The sequence below is a fragment of the Drosophila ananassae genome, chromosome XR (genome assembly GCF_017639315.1).
Source record: "Drosophila ananassae strain 14024-0371.13 chromosome XR, ASM1763931v2, whole genome shotgun sequence".
Taxonomy (NCBI): Eukaryota; Metazoa; Arthropoda; class Insecta; order Diptera; family Drosophilidae; genus Drosophila; species Drosophila ananassae.
In genome coordinates, this window is record NC_057932.1 from 4,232,594 (window position 1) to 4,254,664 (window position 22,071).

The 22,071-nt window shown below is 38.2% G+C and overlaps 1 protein-coding gene across 3 annotated transcripts in view; it reads left to right on the top strand.

Moving 5' to 3' along the window:
• LOC6502590 (protein NipSnap) overlaps nucleotides 1–22,071 on the top strand; it is an 82,083-nt gene that overhangs the window by 36,187 nt on the left and 23,825 nt on the right. For 2 of the 3 annotated variants that reach the window (XM_032456095.2, XM_044717291.1), the window contains exon 3: nucleotides 11,283–11,462. The exons of the other annotated variant lie outside the window; for it this stretch is intronic. In XM_032456095.2, the coding sequence (XP_032311986.1) occupies nucleotides 11,283–11,462 (180 nt within the window). The remainder of the gene's footprint in view (nucleotides 1–11,282; nucleotides 11,463–22,071) is intronic. 3 annotated transcript variants of the gene reach the window in all.

Consider the following 22,071-nt stretch of genomic DNA (forward strand, 5'->3'; position numbering starts at 1 on the left):
ATTGACCAAACGCATAGCTTCTAAGATAGTCAACGAGGACACACATAAATTATCCTTAACCTCCAAATTGGACCTATGAATGTCCAGTTTCCGTGCAAATCCAGTGACAGGTAAATAAATAGAGTGATTATAGTCTGAAGCGACCACGCGCAGCGATGCTCCACGCTCCAGTCCGAAATGTAAACAAACAATTTCTCTATTCGTCAAAAAGTGACCACGAGCGGTCAGTCTTCCAGTGGACAGCCCGTCGAAAAAAGATAAGAAGATGAACATAGAAGTGCTCCCAACATCACGATTTCGAACTATTTTTTGTTTTTGGCAATCCAGAAGGGAAGATAAGATGTAAACAGTCCATCTTGGAATCAGCTTTTTTTGTTGGATCCAATAATTCCATAATGGGAGCAGAATATCAGAGGAAGTGAGATAAGCGTCACCAGTTGCCATAAATGCCAGCGCCAATTGTTGTTGGTGGTACCGCAAAGAGAGAATATGATCCAGTCGAAAAATGTAAAGAGAATGCAAAGAAATAGGGGCTCCAGCGGCGCCGCTTCCTGGGGTTTTTTTTTGACGTTCCATGGTTTGATGAAGGAAGTCTCGCAGGGAGGTCAATAACCTTAGCAGGCTTTCTATGAAGAAAACGAGTGACTTTTACTGACATGGGCCAAAAATCATCATTGAAGATAGCGGGGAAATGTTGCTCGGGAACTCCCAATTGCGAAGTTGAGAGCGTTGACATCGGCATCTTTTTTAACCAGTCTACGACAGGCCAAATCACTGAGGTCCAGGTGCAACTTATCAGCGACAAATTAGCACAGTGCCTCCGGTTGGGTAGTCGTTGCAAATATACCAAAGTGCAAGCATTTAAAGGTGGGAAGAACTTGGAGTTGAGCACAGCTGGGTGCATGTCCAACAATGGGACAGCCAGATTTGACGTGGTGGGGGCCTGGACCAGTGTAGTCTTTTTATTTTCAGCATTAGTAGAATTAAAAGGGGGTGCCGCAACCTGCGCCCTTCTGAAGTAAGCATGAGTCCAGACGCACTTTCAAGATCATGATCCATTTTCGTCTTAAGGCTCAAGTAGAGGAATTCCAGAACCTAATGATTAAGCTCATAAATTTTTGAGTGAGAGTCGTTTCCAATGACGTAACTATTACATTGCCACAGTAAGTTTGGAATGTTTATTGGAAGTCATCGTTAAAGAGTCACTGAGCTCTACTGAGCACTTACTGAGCGGCTTCCTCCGACTTTCACGTTATGGAGTTCGCATTGTAAAGCCGCCCTCCCTTCCATTTCCTCAACAAATAGTGCTATAATTTCTGAAATCACAGCAAAACTAACAGCAACAACTACGATAACGGCCAACATCGGCCCCGGCCCCGGCTATATAGACTGAAATGGATTGCTACATTTAGATCATAAGTGCCCAAGCCCTGCTTATGACAGAACAAAATCCAATACCGATGCACAAAATCATAAATACATCTACGAGATTTTTTTTTTCATTTGTATCGATTTATTGAAAGATATTATAAAGACATTTTCAATTGGGAAAAAATAAAAATTAATATAACATATTTTGGGAAACTGTTTCAATAAAATTTCCATCCAAAAATGATTTTAGCTTTTTTTCAATATGTAAACTGCGTACATTTGATTAATTTCAGTGATTTCTTGCTGTGAAAAGTTTTCGGAAATCCAACAACAAAATGCCTTCGCACTAGGCCAAAAAGTGTTAAAACTATGTTAAGTGTTGTTGAACTACGCAAAATGGTTCATATCATTTGCCTTGCCTATACTTGAGCAAAGACATGTGTTTTTGCTATTCCCATCAGAGAAACCTAATCTAACAATAATAATAACATGCTGGTTTATAATTATTTTAAATAAATAAGTGTCACATAAAATAGCTCAAATGAGCGAAGAACAAGAGACAGGTCTACTGTTGTTTAGTTTAAACCATGTAGTTTTATTTAACTTATAATCTTTATTGTGTTTTAATTTTGTTTTGTTCATGTAGACTTTATTCTTTAAAAGTCAAATCCAGAGTGATTTGATATTCTGTTGCTCGCGGCTGCGCTGCCTACAAAAGCTCGGCAGCGATCAGTCGCGGCTATATTCATATATATATATATCTATGCTCGTATATAAGGCTGCTAGCGGCCCGAGCGTAAGGGTGTAAGTATGCATGGCTCATTTGTATGCGTTGTCAACTCATGGGAATTTGCTGACCAATGCACTTCCCAGGAGTGAGGCTTTAAGGCATATGTATATAGCTGGCTATTTGGCCGGGGCATTATGATTTTATAACAACACTGTAGCACAATATTGTATTGCTACAGTGGATGCTTCCTATAATGACCCATGCATACTACATCTCCCTCCTTTTTTAAAATAACGTAATAAAATGGAGTTATTTTGAATTAACTTATTATCTATTGATTATATATATTTAGTGTAGAGTTTAAAGATTTTCTTAATGTTTTGATTAAATTTTAGTAATATATGATTAATTTATATTTTATGATCAAAATCTAGAATTTTAGAAAAATGTAAACAAAAGGGAAAACAAAAATATGTTTTAATTTTGTTTGCATTATTGTCATATGTAAAATTTCTCTGAAAAAATAGTTATCTTATTTATTTTGCTTATTATTGTATATTATATATAAAAATTTTTTTTTTTTTATTTTTTTTATTTATTTTTTTTTTGATTGATTGATTAGTGGCCACCATAGAATTATGCATAGAATTTCTTTAATCTATCTTTATGAACTGTTTGATTTTTATTCTTTACGTTTGAGATTGTTATGTTATCTCGTTCTCCTATACTTTCTACCTTATAGGGTCCTGTATATTGATAGTCTAATTTATGCCCTACTTCGTTTTTTAATAAAACTTTATCTCCTATTTCTAATTTTAAATCATTTGATCTTTTATCATAGGTTTCTTTTTGTGTTTGCTTATTTTGTTCAATCATCATTCTCGCTCTTTTATAAGCGTTTTCGAGTCTGAATTTTGATTCTTTTGCAAAGTTTTCTACGTCATACAGTGGTGTAACGTATTCACTGCTATTGAATTTAATGTTTAAGGTTGGGGTTTTACCAAACACTAGTTCATATGGACAGTATCCATGTACAACAGAGGGTGTTGTATTGAAACAATATGTAAAGTATATAAGCCAAACATCCCAGTCTGTTTTATCTGACAAAACGTATGATCTTACGTATTCGTTAAATGTTCTATGGCTTCTTTCTATTGTCCCCAATGTTTGGTGATGATGTGCAGTTGATGTTATATTATTAATTTTGAGATATTTGCATAAATCATTAATAATTGAATTCTTATATTCAGTTCCCATGTCCGTAATGAACGTCTTCATTGGACCGTACTTTAGAATAAAAGATTCGAATATGGCTAGCGAAAGCTATATATGGCTGTTTTTGCACTTTTGTCTTGTATAGGGATTGTAACGAGATATTTTGTCAAATCGCATATTAGAGTGACTGCATATTCGTTACCTTCGTCTGATTTAGGTAATGGACCGATCGTGTCCACTAATACTATATCAAACGCTTTTAATGGGGTTTCTGTTATCGTCAAAGGCGTTTTTGTATGGATTGTGGTTTTTGATTTTTGGCATTTCAGACATTTCTTTACGTGGTTTGCAACGTCACGTGTCATGTTTTTCGAATAGTAATGTCTTTTTACTTTTGCTAGCGTTTTTGTTATGCCTGTGTGTCCGCCTTGTAAAGGATCGTCATGTAATGTAAACAGAATAGCTTCCTTTTCTTTTTTATTTTCTATTATGGTCACCGGCTGGAGTAGCGCTACTCTTAAATTTAATAATATTTCATTGCCCTTTTCTTTAAATTTATCTATTGAAACGAGTTCAAAGATTTTTTCACTCGGTGCCATTTTAAGTTGTCTAATCTTATTTATACCGGCTATTTTTTCAAGCCTTTGGAAAAATTGATCTAAATCGAATATTCCATTGGTATATAGATCATCAACGTTTATTCTTGCATATATCTGTTTTCCCTTCTTGAGAGAGCACTTCGATATTGTTAGATGCAAGGTCACTACTTTTTTAACATCTTCGTTATGAATGACGTCAAATATTTTGGGCTTGGAAGCTGTCGGTTGCTTTTGCAAATCCGAACTAGATGTTGAAACTGCGCAGTTATTTTTCTGTTTACTTTGGGATCTAGTAGTGACTTTTAGTATTTGTCTATTCATTTCTTTTAGTTCATCGATGCTTATTCTTGATAAGGCATCTGCCACATAATTGTTTTTTCCCTTAAGGTATACTGCGGTAAATTGATATTCTTCCAAGTTTAACCTCATTCTTGTTAACTTGGAAGTTGGGTTTCTCATTGAAAATAGATATGTTAATGGTTTGTGGTCTGTTTTTATAGTGAAATATTTTCCATATATATATGGTCTAAAATAGTTAACTGCCCAATGTATAGCTGTCAATTCCTGTTCAGTTGTGGACTTATTACTTTCGCCTTTTGTAAATGTTCTTGAGGCGTATGCTACCGGAAGGTCTATCCCATCATATGATTGGGTTAGAACTGCACCGCATGCCTGTTTACTAGCATCTGTGGTTATACAAAAGTCTTTATTAAAATCTGGGTATTTTAATAGTGTGGGCTGGACTAGTGCGTTTTTAAGATATTCAAAAGCTTCTTGACACTCAGTAGTCCAGTTGAATTTTATGTTTTTCTTGCACAAATGGGTAAGGTGTCTTGAATAATACGAGAAATTTGGTATGAAACGTCTGTAGTAATTGCAAAAGGCTACGAATCTTCTAGATTCATCTGCATCGGACGGAACGGGATAATTTGTTATTACGTTAAATTTTTTATCATCGGGTAAAATTCCTTTGTTTGTGCATTTATGTCCCAAAAATGTGACTTCGTGCATAAAGAAAGAGCATTTTTCAGGGTGTAATTTAAGGTTGTGTTTTCTACATAGATTGAATACATTAGTTAGATTTTTTATCATATGATTTTCTGAACAACCTATAACTACTAAGTCGTCCATATAAAGGAAAGCTTGGGAAGGTTCTAATCCTGAAAATGTTAATGTCATCATTCTTTGGAATGAATTTGGTGCTATTTTTACTCCATAAGGTAGTCTTTTAAATCTGAATGACCCAGTGCTTGTAGAGAAAGAGGTAATGTCTCTTGATTCCTTTTCTAGGGTAATTTGGTGAAATCCAGACATTAAATCTAGACAGGAAAAAAATTTTGCTCTACCAAGTTGATCTAAGATATCTTCGATTCTTGGTAGTGGGAATTTATCAGCTAGTAGCTTTTTGTTTATTTGTCGATAGTCAATAACTAGTCTCCAACGTTTTTGTTCTGAGCCAGGAAGTGACTTTTTGGGTACTAACAGCAATGGGCTGTTATATTCTGATACTGATGGTTCTACTATATCATCTTTTATTAGCTTTTCTACTTGTTTGTTTATTTCATCTTTTTGGCTATGTGGTGTTCGATAGTTTTTAATGTAGACTGGTGTAAAATCTTTTAATCTCAGCTTCTGTTTATAGAAATTATTTGCTGAAATTGGTTCGGTTTCTAATCCGAATATATCTGTAAATTCGGTACATAGGTTGGTGAGGGTACTTTTATACATTGTAGGAAAATTTTTCGTTAATTTTGAAAGGACATCTTCTTTTCTGATTTTAGTTTCGTTGCTTTGGACAATTTGATAATTTTCCAATGGTTCGTACTTTATTTTGGAAATGTTTATAATTTTGTTTTTATCGGTCGTATTTAATATTCGGACAAATGTGTTGCTTGAATCAGTTATAGTGCTGGCTATAATGATGCCTTCATCTATACACTGATTTTTAATAAGGACTTCTTTGTGGGTGGTTATTATATTAATTTGTCTCACGACTTCGGATTGTGCTGGGATAAGTAAGTTATTATTATTTGAATGTGTAATCGGAATATTTATGTCTTGATTGAAATCTGATGGTCTTGCTATTAACCAATCTTGATCTATTTGAAAATCTAGTTGACAATTGAACCTTTTTATGAAATCCATTCCCAATATGCCATCACATGGTATTGGGAAGTCATTGTTTACTAAATGAAAATGAAATGGAATTATGAATTTTCCTGTTTGAATTTCTACGAAAGTTAAACCTTGAGATTGAATAGTACCTTCTCCTATACCAGACATTGTTATAGTTTTTGTTGAATCTACTTCATTATATTGATCTGAATTTATTTTTAAAATGCTAATGTCTGAGCCTGTATCTATTAACAGTGTTAGGGATGTTTTTGTAACGTAATTTTTAATGGTTACATAAATATTGAGGCTGAGGTTTATTTTATACAATTGTAAGTTTTGTGGCTTTTTCTTAAGGGAAGTCTTTAGTTTTCCGGCTGGGATTCAATAGTTCGAACTTTGGAATTGGTATTTCCACCAGTGTTATTGTAGCCGTTATTTCCACCACGGTTGTAACCTCTAGAATTTCCACGACCTCTATAATTATTGGTGTGGTTATTATAGTTTGGGTTATACCCATTATTTTGGTTATATCCGTTGTTTTGGTGGTAATTATTGTTATAATAGCCTCTACCGTAACCTCTTCCGCGGGAATTTCCTCTGACGTTATTGTGGTAGGGTTGACCTCTTCGGTTATATAGGATTGTACTTGGATTGCCTGTTATATCGGTACTACATTGTATATATTTAGCGATGGCTTCGTTCATTGTTGAAAAATTGCCTGCTTCTAGTACTGTTTTAAGGCGTCCATGTTGACAATTTTTAGTCATTGTGTTGATTGCCTCTTTTGTGCTGAATTTATCAGCATGTTCGGCAGGCAACCCCTCATCGATATACGATGCTTCAAGAAGCTTTCGCAAGTTTTCGATTTCAGTTGTGAACTTTTCAGCTGTTTTACCTTTTTGAAGAGTTTTTGAAATTTTTGCTTTAATGACATCTGATGTTTCTCCGATTATATTGTCTTTGAGTTTTTTAATTATTCCATTTATAGTGGTTTCATTTTGGACTTTATATAGGGTTGATCCTACAATTTTTGATTTGATTACTTCAACCGCTATATGTTCAAATGTGCCTTTCGTTAAATTCACTAAATTCAAGGCTGTGATAAATCTTTGAAGATTTAGTTTTTGGCCATTGAACTCTGGGATGGCATTTGAAATATCTTTTATGTATGCCCGTTGGGCAATTGTTTCGTCTGCCATTATAATTGGTTTTTGGTCTATTATGTTGTTGGAATCTATATCTTCTTCGTCTTGGTCTGATAATTCAGATTGCAAGAGAACTGCGGGTATAGTTAGATTGTTTAGGTCTTTTTCTTCTATTTCTAATCTATCAGATTCTAAATCTTCCAACTCTACTTGGTCTGTGGTTGGTAGTTCTAATTCGTCCCCAGGTTCTACTGTTGAGGGTGTGTTTAAGATGCTTGGTACTGAAATAGCCAAGTCATATCTTTCTTTTACATTTATTAGGTTAGATCGCAATCTTGTTAGGAACTTTGAAACTTGTGACCATCGATTTTTATCTAATCGATCTCTCTGGTCATATATTAATACCCGCGCTTTATTAAAACGGGCTACTAATATTTCGGCGTGTTTGTGTATGGTATTCTGTTGCATTGTACGATTTTGAGTTAAAGATTTATATGATTTGTCAAAATCGGTTTTTAATTTATTCAATTCGGTGTATAATTCATTCCATTGCATTTTTGTTAATACGGAGAATTATTTTCTGAATATTACCATAACAAGAGTTTTGCCTAATGTTTCATGTTCTTCCACTACTGATTTTATTTGGACACCTGGAATGGTGCTTAATACAATCGCTTTTTGTGTTTTTGAGCAATGTATTAATGGTGAATTTTCGAAATTAAATGTTTCAATTAGAAGGTATTCTAATTGATTTATGCTTATTGGAGTCGTTGGGACTATTTGTTGAACATGTTCTTTAAAATAAGCATCCCTTTTGTAAACTTTTCTAATGGCTTCTATGGTGGTCATCTTTATTTAGAAAAAAAAAATTTTCTTTATTATAGTAATGTCGTTACTTTATTGTATATAATTTAAAAAAAAAAATTTTGATCATTAATATTTTTATTTATTTATTTTTTTTTTTGTTTTGTGTGCTTTGTTTGCTCCCTTTTTTTTGTCAGATTTTGTCCAAGTCGTTTGCTTGGCTCATATATTTTTTTTTCAAACATTTATTGTGGAGTTTGTATAGTTTATAAAAACAATTGGCGCACATTATGACAACAATTATTAACAGCATAATGTTTACAAATTCCAAATTAATGTTATTTGGCTCAACTTTATTTATTACGTTAGCAGTGGAATCCACTGTCTTAACATCAACTATAGGTATTGTTTTTTTTTTAAGATTATAATTATATGTATAACTATCAACTATTTCCTCACTGAATTTACTAATAGAATTACTTTTCATTTATTATTTCTTATATGTTTTTTTTTTTTTTGTTTTTATTACATTTATTTTACCTATTGTTTTGCATAGCTTTACGGGCTATACTTATAAACGAGCGAAAATGGTTTCGTACGCTTTTACAAAATTTTCTTTTATTGTCTTATTTGTATTATATTATATTATTTTTATTACATTTATCCTGCCTATTGTTTCGCATAGCTTTGCGGGCTACACTTCTAATTGAGCGGAAAAGGTTCCGCTCAATTTTACATAAAGTCGTTTATAATTATAATGTAACGCAGTACATTAATAATGCAACGCAGTGCATTAAAAAAAAATATATCTTTTTTGTTGTGCGCTCCTTGTAGCGCTGTCGGGCCGGTGGTGGCTGCACAGGTTACTCCAGGGGTCTGCGGCTGATGTCCTTTGGGGTCTATTCGGTTTAGGCGGTGTCGGTGCTGATCTTCGCACTGGGCTTCGGGCATGTGAAGTTACATGCCGTAGAGTAGAGTGGTCCGGGACAGTCGGCTGGGCACGTCTTTACCAGCGCCGGTATCTTTTTTGCTGGCGGTGGTTGAAGCTTTGTTATTGGCTTGGTTATATTTTGTATTGTATGTGAGTGTGTTGCAACAATTGGGCGTCTCTATGCGCGGCTTGTTTTTAAAAAGTCAAGCTCGGCCTGCAACTTTTGTGCAGTAGACCACGCGGGAGGCGGTGTTTTAGAAAATAATAGCCATTTAATATGTGCTATTCTTTTATTCACCTTATTTTTTACACCTCCGCGTTTTCCCATTATTTGCACACAACTCACTCAGTTATTTTGTTCTCCGTTGGTTGGAACATCATCTTTTTTTTTTGTGTCGTCTTGCGTAGTGACAGGTTTTCTTGACTTCTATTTTGCTCGCTGCTGTTGTAGTTGCTGTTGTTGGTTTATTATCCTCTGGTTCTATTATCTGCAGGTGTTGGTGGCTGCATTGATTATTGCTTGCTACTTGTTGTTGTTGTTGTTCTTCATTCCTCAGGTTCTTTGAACCTTCACGGTCGCCATGTTGTTTAGTTTAAACCATGTAGTTTTATTTAACTTATAATCTTTATTGTGTTTTAATTTTGTTTTGTTCATGTAGACTTTATTCTTTAAAAGTCAAATCCAGAGTGATTTGATATTCTGTTGCTCGCGGCTGCGCTGCCTACAAAAGCTCGGCAGCGATCAGTCGCGGCTATATTCATATATATATATATCTATGCTCGTATATAAGGCTGCTAGCGGCCCGAGCGTAAGGGTGTACGTATGCATGGCTCATTTGTATGCGTTGTCAACTCATGGGAATTTGCTGACCAATGCACTTCCCAGGAGTGAGGCTTTAAGGCATATGTATATAGCTGGCTATTTGGCCGGGGCATTATGACTTTATAACAACACTGTAGCACAATATTGTATTGCTACAGTGGATGCTTCCTATAATGACCCATGCATACTACACTACTGACCGCTGACAGCCAAAGAACACGGTTTTGCTCACTTGCACTGCTAATTCCGACTCCCATATCATGGAGTTCGCAGTGTAAAAATCCCCCCTTCCATGACAGCAGTGCCGAAATTTCTGCAGCCACCCCAAAACTGACAGCAACAACTACAGCAACGGCCAAAATCGCGATGTCAATGACTGCAGCGACTAAAACAATAACAGCTTCTGAAAAATAATGTTGCTAAAAGCAACGAGAGGATGCTGCGCAGACGAGCGGATGTGACGTGTCAGGAAATGGAGGTCCTGCATTAGAAGGTTAAGACTGCGATACGGAGCGACGACTTAACCATTCTGACCCTCGATTGAATGGAGAAGAGTCTGCGCGATCTATTTACTACGCTGTAAGAGGAATTGGAGGAGGAGATCGGAAGCGATTTACATTGGAAACTCTTATAGCTGGCTACGGACGTGCACGTTAACATCCAGGTGGAGGTTGCCAAGCGTTCCATGAGAGTTGCTGCGCACTCGACGCCCTTAGAACTACGATTGACAGCCATACTCACCAAGATGGATAAGCTCGGGTGGCTCATTTCATTCTTGCGGGACTCAGCCTTGGAAACAGTAAGCTAAGTTTGATATTGCCCTTGATCTTTTGCGCAACCGTATTCTTGATCAGGATCACCTCATGAGTCTATATGAGCATGTCCGTCTTTCTGTTTCTACGCAAACTAGTCTCTCAGTTTTAAAGCTATCGAGTTGAAACTTTGCACACATCGTTCTTTCCTTTGCAGGCAGTATATAAGTCGGAACGGCTGGGATCGGTTGACTATAATCTATAGCTGCCATATAACTGATTGATCGGAAATGCAATAACTTTGGTGTTTTTTAAGTTAGAGGCTTGGGACTTTCCACACATGTTATATATATGGGTGCAAAGTTTCAACTCGAAAGCTCTAAAACTGAGAGACTAGTTTTGCGTAGAAACCGGCAGACAGACGGACATGCTTATATCGACTCAGGAGGTGATCCTGATCAAGAATATATATACTTTATAGGGTCGGAGATGTCACCTTCACTGCGTTGCACACTTTTGACCAAAGTTATAATACCCTCTGGAAAGGTATAAAAATGTATCTCTTAATTGATAAAAAGTTTCGTTTAAATATTTCATTTTTTATATGCAAACAAAATTATTGAAAAATGCCGTTTTTTTGCCCCAGGAATACCATTTAACCCCTAATATAATAGCAAGGGTATATAAACTTTGTTTCCTCCTGAAGATAGCGATATTTTCTCGTTTTGAATTAAAAACTATAACATTTTAAACTGTTTCTAAAACTCTAATAAAATAGTATTTGTTTTAACTTTCAGATCCAATTTAACTACTGATAACTACAAGGATTCCGCATCGTGGTTTTCGAAGCTCTTAGTTCGCAAAATAGAGCCAACTAAGGAATCCCACAGTCGCATGCTCAGCGATAAGGAGATTATATATGCGTTGCATACGCACAATGTTCGCCCCGACTCTATGAGCGAATATCTGAAAAATTAGTAAGATTTTAACTTCTCTACAAACATAAGCGACACTCTTCAATGGTGATATTGAGGATAATACCTTCATTGAATTTAAATAAATATCAAAGAGAGAAAGCTAACTTCCGGCAAAGCCGAAGTTGATATGCTATTGCACTTAAGTGACAGTTTATACCAGGAGTCAGCCTTATTTTTATACCCTTGCAGAGGGTATTTTAATTCTGGTCAAAATTGTGCAACGCAGTGAAGGAGACATCTACGACCCTATAAAGTATATATATGCCTGATCAGGATCACCTCCTGAGTCGATACAAGCATGTCCGTCTGTCGGTTTCTACGCAAACTAGTCTCTCAATTTTAGAGCTATCGAGTTGAAACTTTGCACACATCCTTCTTTTCATTGCAGTTAGTATATAAGTCGGAACGGCTGGGATCGGTCGACTATATCCTATAGCTGCCATATTACTGATTGACCGGAATTGGCATAGCTTTGGTGTTTTTTAAATTAGAAAGATGGGACTTAGTACAGATCTTATTTTGGGCAAAGTAATCCCATTTGCTGAATTTCATACGAATCGGCCGACTATATCCTATAGCTGCCATATAACTGAAAGATCGGAATTGGCATAACTTTGGAGTATTTTAAGCTAGAATGATGGGACTTTCTACGGAATCCATTTTTGACTATATAATCGGATTTGCCAAATTTTATAAGGATCAGCCATTATATCCTATAACCGCCATATGACTGAACGATCGGAAATGGCACAACCTTAACTGCAAGGGTATATCAACTTCGGCTCCGCCCGAAGTTAGCTTTACTTTCTTGTTTTTTTTTATTTTTTGAGAGTAAAAATTATCTGTTGTTTTTAATTAATTATATTTTAGATTAAGACTAAATTATTCTATTGGGATTCAATTAATTTAGTTTTTACTACATCTATAATTAATTAAGGGCTCTTGCTATTGATGCTATTGCACTTACTGAAACCTGGCTTAATTCCTCTGTCTCTGATTATTAAATTTTTGTTCCAAAGTACACTGTGTTTCGAATGGATAGGCCATCTTTCGGTGGTGGTGTCCTCATTGCTGTTAATAATAAATACTCAGCTGAACTAATCTCTTTCCCGAATCAGTTTGGAATCGAGTTTATCGCTGTAAAAATAGCTGTTGGCCCGACTCATATTTTTATGACCTGTTTCAACCGTCATTGGTTGAGGATACTGTATATTTTCACCACCGGTCTGCTATTAAGTTTGTTTTATCATTAGTCAATGACTCTGATTTTGTCCTAATTATGGGTGATTTCAACCTTCCCCAAATCTCCTGGATCCCGTGTGAAGATGCCAGTTTTCATAACGACTTTATTGATGCATTAATTGAAATTGCTTTTTTCCGAATAAACCCTATTCTTAACACACTTAGCAGATCTCTAGACCTTATTTTCTGTAATAGGATATCCTCTGTGACTGTAAATCGGTCTTCACCACTATCGCTTCCTGAGGACGTACACCATCCTACACTATTGGTTTTGGTATTAATTGATGTCCCTAATATACATGCTAACTATAAGACTCAGTATCGTACTAAATGTTTCCGAAAAACGGATTATAATGCTCTTCGCAATCATTTAGCTGGATTGGCTGGGAATATCTTTCATCTTATATCTCTATTGATGCTGCTACTGATTCTTTTTATGATGTAATCCACGATGCCTTGGACAAATTTGTTCCTGTAGTTTCATCGTCTTCATCAACTAAACCGCCATGGTTTAATAAACACCTATCTCGTCTTAAGAACAGGAAATCTAGAGCTTACAAAATGTTCCTTAAGTCTGGATCTTTGTTTCATCAGACAAACTTTCTTTACATTCGCAACCAGTTTATTATTCTTAATAATCATCTTTATAAGCGTTACATCGTGAATTGTAAGGCAATCTTCCGAAATGATCCGAGCTCCTTCTATTCGTTTGTCAATATGAAACGTAAATCCAGTCTTTTTCCTCCTTCCCTAACTTATAAAAATATTTCTGATTCTTCAGAACAAGGTATTGCTAATCTCTTTGCTTCATTTTTTCAATCAAATTATTCGTCCGATTCTTATAATTTAAATTCTACATACCCTTATAAAATTCCGTATATAAACAATATTTACTTGGCTAAATTTAATCATCTCGATGTTTCTAATGCTCCTTCAACATTGGATATCTAATTTTCTGCAGGTCCTGATAATGTCCCGAGCTGTATTCTCAGGCACTGCTCCGATATCCTATGCTACCCTCTTACCATCCTATTCAATTTATCTTTGGACCTTCCATGCCTTCCTAAGAGACGGAATAAATCTTTTATTATTCCACTTCATAAGAAAGGTTCTAAAATACTTATAGATAACTACCGCGGTATTGCTAATCTTTCTGCGATTCCCAAGCTGCTGGAGAAACTGGTTACATCGCAACTGCAACATCATGGCGAAAGCATAATTTCCTCCACCCAGCATGGTTTTGTCAAGCATCGTTTTACAACAACCAATCTGCTAGAATTCACTTCGATCGTCCACAAGGGTTATCTAAAACGAATGCAAACCGATGTAGTTTACACCGATTTTAGCAAAGCTTTCGATTCTGTTAATCATCGTCTCCTTCTCCCGAAACTTTATCTTATGGGTTTTCCTCCTAATATCATACAGTGGATGACTTCATACCTATCGAATTGTACGCAGCGGGTTTTGTTCAAGAACATCACATCTCATGTTATAAAAGTTACATCTGGCGTTCCACAAGGCAGTCTCTTGAGACCTCGTCTGTTTATCCACTTTGTTAACGACTTACCTAGTGTCGTGAGCTGTGCTACTACACTTATGTATGCTGATGATGTCAAGCTCTGTTTTTCTTTCTCTGACCACTTCCTTCATAGACATCTGCAATTTGACCTTGATGAAGTATTCTCTCACTAAACTGCTCAAAGTGCAAGGTTATGACGTAAATTCGTAGCATGCCTCATGTCATCTCGTACTCACTTGGTAATTTCTTTTTAGATCGTGTTTTCTTAATGAATGATCTTGGAGTTCTTTTCGATCACAAGCTGTCATTTAATGAACATATTTCTGTAACAGTTAATAAAGCCAGAGGAGTACTTGCTTTTATCAAGCGCTGTTCAAAAGAGTTTAATGATCCCTTCGCCACTAAAACATTGTATATCTCTTTGGTTCGACCGATCCTAGAATACTGTTCATGCGTTTGGATTCCGCAGTATATGGTTCATCAAAGAAGTATTTAATCAGTGCAAAAGCAGTTTCTTTTATTTGCCTACAAATATTTAAACTGGGACGCAGATGGTCTTCTTCCAACATATCGTTGTCGAATAAAATTATTAGACTTGCCACCATTGCAGGTACGTCGTACTTGTGCTGGGACCATGCTCCTTCATAAAATTATTCTTGGTCAAGTTGACTCGAAACTTTTACTCGAAAAGATACTTTTCTCCGTTCCAAACAGGTCAACCAGGTCCTTCCGACCCCTTTGGTTACCAATTTGCAGATCTAATTTTGCGGATCATGATCCTTTTCGCGTTATCTGTAAAAACTATAACCTATTGTCACATATATTTTCGCCTGAATTATCCCTAGATTGAATAAAATGTAAATTGATTGTGTTTTTATTAGAATAATTTTCCTAATTCTTAATTAATTAATTTTAATAATAATTGTATAAATAACAGTTAATTTTTATATTCACTAAATAAATAAATAAAATAAATGCGAGGTAAATACGGTAGTAGTTTTAACAAATACCACGAAAAGAATCATGTTCCGCAAAATTAGATCTACAAATTGATAACCAAAGGGGGTCTTATGGACCTGGTACTCTGTTTGGAACTGAAAATAATATTATTTCAAGTAACAATTTCGTATCAACTTGACCAAGAATGATCTTATGAAAATGCATGACCCCAGCACAAATACGACGCACCTGCAATGGAGGTACATACAGTAATTTTAGCCGACAAGGATATGCTGGAAGGCGATCATCTGAGTCCCAGTTAAAATTTTAATGCAATAAAATGAACTATTTTTGCACAGATTCAATACTCATTTGATGAACCGTGTATCGCGGATTCCAAACGCATGAACATTATTCAAGGATCGGTCGAACCAAAAAGACATATAGAGTCTTAGTGGTGAAGGGATTATAAAATTCTTTTAACCAAAGCTTAATAAAAGCAAGTACTCCTATGGCTTTACTAATTGATTTTAAAATGTGTTTATTAAACGACAGATTGTGATCGAAAAGGACTCCAAGAACGTTCATTAATGAAACCCGATCAAAAACGCAATTCGCAAGTGAGTACGAGATGGCATGAGGCACATTGCGATTAAGAGTCACAGCCATACACTTTGAGCAGTTAAGTGATAGGTGATTGTTGGAGCAGCGCAAGAAGACGTCATGAAGGTCCACTTGTAGATTTCTATGAAGGAAGCATAGCTAAGCATAGCTTACCACATTAGGTAAGTCGTTAACAAAAAGGATAAATAGAAAAGGTCCTAAGTGACTGCCTTTCGTAACACCAGATGTAACGTTTAAACCTACGTAACTGCGTACGATTCGATAGATATAAAGACAGCCACTGTATGATATTAGGAGAAAAACCCAAAAGATGCAGTTTCCGAGGAAAGAGACGATTATTTACAGAATCGAAAGCTTTTTTAAATTCAGTGCAAACAACGTCGGTTTGCATGCGTTTCAGATGACACTTTTGCTTGAGCGATGCTTGACAAAACCATGATGTGTGGAGGAAATTATGCTTTTGCTGTCGCTGTTGTTGTCGTTGTTGCTCTTCTGTCGCCGCTGCTCCCTCGTCGTCGCTGCTTAGTGCCGTGGACCTTCGGTATCCTTGGCTCACTGGGAATGCCCTTTCGCCGTGGCCGGCACCTTTGGCGTCGCGTCTCATTTAACTCCAGGTGATACGCTGTGCATACGCCCCAGCGCCTGGATCAGGATTCTCTTGACTTTCCCGGGGTGTCCCTGCTTGGTTTCATTGATGGGCTTGAGTTCCCGAGCTGGCTACCCCTCGTATACAGGATCACACCTGGTCTTAATGGTCAGGAATCGACAAGGCGTACACCAGGCCGATCCGTCGCTATCGCTATGACAACAGGATACCTGTCGTGTCCGGGAATAACCCAACCCGACTCGTTTTACCCTTGGGCTTCAGTTCCGCCGCGGATCCTTGATCCTTTTCCCACTTGCTCCTTGACTTCTACTGTTTGGCTGATTCGCGTACCGCCGCCGGACTTACCCACAGGGGGTCCTTAAGCTACTGATCGCAGACCCTTGCGCACTCGCTTTAAATCCCGCACTCGAGACTGTCGGACTTACCCACAGGGGGGTCCTTCAGCCTATACTCCTAATTCCTCCAAGGACGAAGACGATGAAACTTCAGGAACAAATTTGTCCAACTAGTTACATCATAAAAAGAATCAGTAGCAGCTTCGATAGAGTTAAAGATGAAAGATAGTCCCAGATAGATGAAAGATAGTCCCAGTCAATTCCAGCTAAATGATATCAAAGAGCATTATAATCCGTTTTCCGGAAACATTTATTACGAGGCTGAGCCTTATAGTTAGCATGAATATTAGGGTCATCAATTAACAAAGAAACCAATAGTGTAGGATGGTGTACGTCCTCAGGAAACGATAGTGGTGAAGACCAATTTACAGTCACAAAGAATATCATATTAGGGAAAATAAGGTCTAGAGATTTGCTAAGTGTAAGGATGGGGTTAATTTGGAAATGAGCAATTTCAATTAATTCTTCAATAAAGTCGTTGTGAGAACTGGCATGCAGGGAATTGTCATATTCACATGGGACCCAGGAGATTTGGGGTAGGTTGAAATTAGCCATAATTAGGACAAAATCAGAGTCATTGACTAATGATAAAACAAACTTAATAGCCGCAAGGTGTTTAAAATATACAGAATCCTTAACCAATGGATGTATATAGTCAATTTACCTAGAATTCTTCTTAAGTTTTGATAGCAAGAAGAATGTTAATTGAGGTTAGTTTATCTCGTCGCGAAAAAAACGAAAGCAAAAAAAGGTGGCTGTAGAATTAAACTATTGCAAAAAAACGAACGAAAACGAAAAATGCGTGCACTCTTTTCAACGTTTGTTAAGAGGAGCCCCGTAAATATTCGTGTTACTCCAATGAGTTCCGTTTAAAAACTGTTTTTATTTCTTACAATTCTCTTACAAGAAACATACATGAAAATCTTAAATCTATTTAAAACTACTTATCAACGGACTGCACGCTGACATGCTATGTGACCCTTTCTTAAGTGCTTCAAGTGCACCACATAAATATTTGGTTAGACTGCAGGAGATCGTCTTTCAAACCATGCTGTTAATCACTTATTCCCATGGGTCCGATCTCCTACATTCTATGTTGAAATTCTTATCGTTTTCAATGCTTGAACAACGTTATAAATTCGATTATATATTCATATCAACAAAAACTTAAGCCTAGCTTATCTAGTGCGGCGAAGCGGGGCGAATTCATGGGAGAGCGCAAGTGAGAGCTTTACATATACTAGACTTCATAAAATTCCACTTAATTATCTACATTAAATATACACCGGCCCCGTTGAAGGCCTTCCTTAGGCTTCAACTACTGGCAACCTCGCCAGCTTGTGGACTGCTCTCCGAAATACTGCTCCTCTACTCGTCCTGACCTCGGCGACCCTGACCGCGCCGGCGGTGATCCACTGCTGGGGCGGCTGGTTGTCCTCGGCGACCAGGACCAGATCGCCCTTCCTGGCGTCCTCCTGCTCCCGCTGCCACTTCGACCGCGCCTGTAGGCCCAAGACGTACTCCCGGGACCAACGCTGCCAAAACGTTTGCTTGATTGACAAAACAAGCCGCCATCGCCGCAAGCACGTTAGACCCTGCTGGTCCGGGGTCCGCGGTGCTGGTGGGGCGATGAGCGGCCCGCCTGTCAACAGGTGCCCGGGAGTCAACGCCTCGCCGTTGCTTGGGTCCTGACTGAGGGCGCCCAGGGGCCTCGAGTTCAGGACGGCCTCGACTCCAACAAGGACGGTCTGCAGCTCCTCTGCGGTCAACTTCGCGCTGCCCACCGCTCGTAGGAGTAGGTGCTTTGCAGACTTCACACCTGCCTCCCATAGTCCGCCCATGTGCGGAGCCCGCGGCGGTATGAACGCAAATACGCATCCTTTTTTTTATGCGTATTGCCGCAGCTCGTTCGCTTCGCTCTCGATTTGGTGCAGTGCCGCGAAGTGGCGACTCGCTCCGACGAAGTTCGTCGCGTTGTCGCAGTGCACGATCTGCGGACATCCTCGGCGCCCAACGAACCTTTGAAAAGCCAATAGAAAGGAATCAGTTGACAAATCAGAAACTACTTCTAAATGTACTGCTTTAGACGAAAAACAAAGAAACAGGGCAATGTAGGACTTGTATGGTGGCCTACCACGAATTTTCAAGGTCATTAGCTAGTCGCCCCCCGACCCGCAACAACGAAAAGGTAAGCCCAGCCTGAGAGGTTTCATGGACAAACGGACTTAGCTTCTGTAGGCTTGGGCTAACAACAAGATATTTTCTAACATTTTTAATTTCCTCTTGATACTTGTGCTCTTGGACTATCTGGACAATTTTATTAAAAGCGTCTTGATATTCGACAGGTGAAGGTGCATTACAGAAGGAACTACTAATTTTTTACACTTCTTTATAAAGCGGACCATGTAAACGAACACTCGCAGCAGTTTTAAGTGAGAGGAACATCCTTCTATCACTTCCAACAAATATGAGGTAGAGACCATTGCAGTCAGTCCGACCGCACTCTTCTTTGCTTCCATCTGCAAAATTTCTGGTGACGGATCAAACCGAGGGCTCGTTGGCCACTTATCTTCCGGCTCCGTTAAAAACTATGGACCTGTGAACCAAATTGATTCTATCGTTTCCTTTACGTCTCCACCTCTTGACACAATATCTGCCGGGTTCTGTTTAGTTGGTACATGCCGCCACGTGCTATCCTCTGGACTCATCCCAATCTAGCTTGTTAAGCCAAAGTTCCTGTAACAGGATCTTTCCTTTAATAAGGATCGGGCTTAGTAAGCCAAGGGGGTCGAAAAGCTTTGACGTCACCGAAAGAATATTCCGCTTAGTCGCCCTTTGACCCATGACTGACATATCAATTTGGAATTTAAATACATCATCTTTAGGAACCCAAACGATTCCTAATGTTTTTGTCAGCTCTGAGTCCGAAAGTGTTATTGGCTCAACCGTGCTCTCGGATGCAGTAACTTCAGGCGAGTTTGAAAACCACTTACTCAATTCAAACCCAGCGTTTTGAAGAACCTGAGTTACTTCAGACTTAATTGTCTTTAGCTCCTCCACGCAACCAGCACCCGATAACATGTCGTCGACGTAAAAGTCAGACCCAATAACTTTAGCAGCTCGAGCGAATGTATTTTTCGCGGATTCACTCAACCTCTTCAAACACCTTATGGCCAGGAATGGGGCTGGTACAGTGCCATAAGTAACGGTGTTGAGCTTGCACAATTTCAAGGACTCAGACGGGTCTTTTCTCCACACTATCAACTGGTATCGTCGATCTGCTTCATTTACCATCACTTGATGATACATCTTTTTTATGTCGGCTACCAGATCGAATTTGTTTAGCCGAAATCTAAGAGTTGAGTAAAGCTCTTCCTGAATTGTTGGACCCACCATCAACAACTCATTTAAACATTTTTGTGTGGATGTCTTGCAGGACGCATCAAAAACGACTCGTAGTTTGGTCGTTGTACTTTGCGGCCGTAAGACACACTGGTGGGGAATAACGTAGTGTGGAGAAGCAAGAACGTCATTGCTTGCAGGGGACATATGGCCTAGTGATTCGTATTCTTCCATAAATTCCAAATACATTTTCTTTAAGTTCGGATCTCGAGATAATCTTCTCTCGAGCGACAGAAATCGGCGTTTGGCTATCTCGAATGAGTTGCCCAAAACGCTTGGATCCGACTTAAATGGAAGTTTAACTTCAAATCGACCTGAAGGCAGTATTCTTGTAGTCTTCCGATAATGTTCCTCACATAGCTCTTGTTCTGGCGACAACATCTTTTTTGAAGATGGAACTTCTTCCAACGACCAGAATTTTTTCAAGTTTTTGTCTATTGACTCTAATACTTCCTCTTGGCAATTCAGACTAGAGACTGGCTGTGGAGGAGTTGAGGAATTTGCCAGATATTTTCCCGATACTATCCACCCAAGGAGAGTTTTTTGCAGGATGGGATGGTTCGGACCTTGTTTTATTTGGCCAACGGACAACAATTCGAAAAATGACTCAGCTCCAATTAGCATATCTATCCGCTGAGGTTTGTAAAAATATGGGTCTGCTAACGGCAAGTTCTTTGGTAGGGTCCAATCTTTTACGTTCTCTGACTGGTCAGGGTGATAGCCTGAAATGGTTTTCAAAATCCAAAAGTCGAACGGAAACTCGCTACCATTGACTCTCGACTTCACCACGGTGTGTATCTTTTTCTTAACTTGTGAATTAGTTTGACCAATTCCAAGCAAGTTGATGCACGATTCCTCCCTACGGATCTGTAAGCGTTGAGTAAGATCTTCTGTAATAAAATTCATTTGTGACCCTGAGTAAAGTAATGCTCGGGCCAAGATGTGCTCACCATTTTTTGTTCGAACGCTTACGATCGACGTTGCTAACAAAACCCTTTCTACAGACGACGCATGCAAAGCAAGTGAAGTAGAAGGGCCATCATTCGTTAACTCTGGAGGAGGATTTTGTGTGGGTGGTGGTAATGCTAAGTTTTTTTCGGTCACTTTAAATCGGTGCAGAAGTTTATGGTGCGATCTTGAACAGATTTGGCACCTGGTCGATTTACAATTCGCTACCGTGTGACCTTTTCGCAGACAATTCAAACATAGGGAGGCTGACTTAACAAACTCAAACCTTTGCATTACAGCAAGGCGAGCGAACGGACTACACTGGGCCAAAAAATGGTTGTTCGCGTTACAATAACTGCAAGCTGGTTTGGCGTTGGTAGAAGAACAAGCCAACGAAGTTCTATTTAGTTGCTTGCCGAACCCAGTTCTTTCTTGTTTTGGTTTGCCAGTCTCTTCAGCGGACAGATGCTGGTATCTACGATTTAGTATTTTTTCGAAATCGGACCACAGCGGCAATTCCTCATAATCCAGTGACTCTTCCCATTTTTGCTTGGTCACTGGATCCACTCTACTCAAAACTAAATGAATAATCATTGAGTTTGCAATTTTAGTATCATCGCCTATGGATAATAGTGATCCATAATTTGATGACACACTGTCGATGAGACCCCTCAACGACGACGCAGACGGCTGGGAAATTTTCGGAAGGCTGAACAGTTGACGTATTTGGTTCGCAAAGATGAGACATTCGTTATCATAAACTCTTTTTAGACTAGCGATAGCTTTGTCGTAATTACTCTCGGTGACCTGGAATGCCTTGAGAGTTCCTAAGGCTTCACCAGAGAGGCAAGAAATTAAATGATTAAATTTCTCGATAACTGGAATGTTCACATCTTTGTCAACTAATGTCTCGAAAAAACTTATGAAATTTTT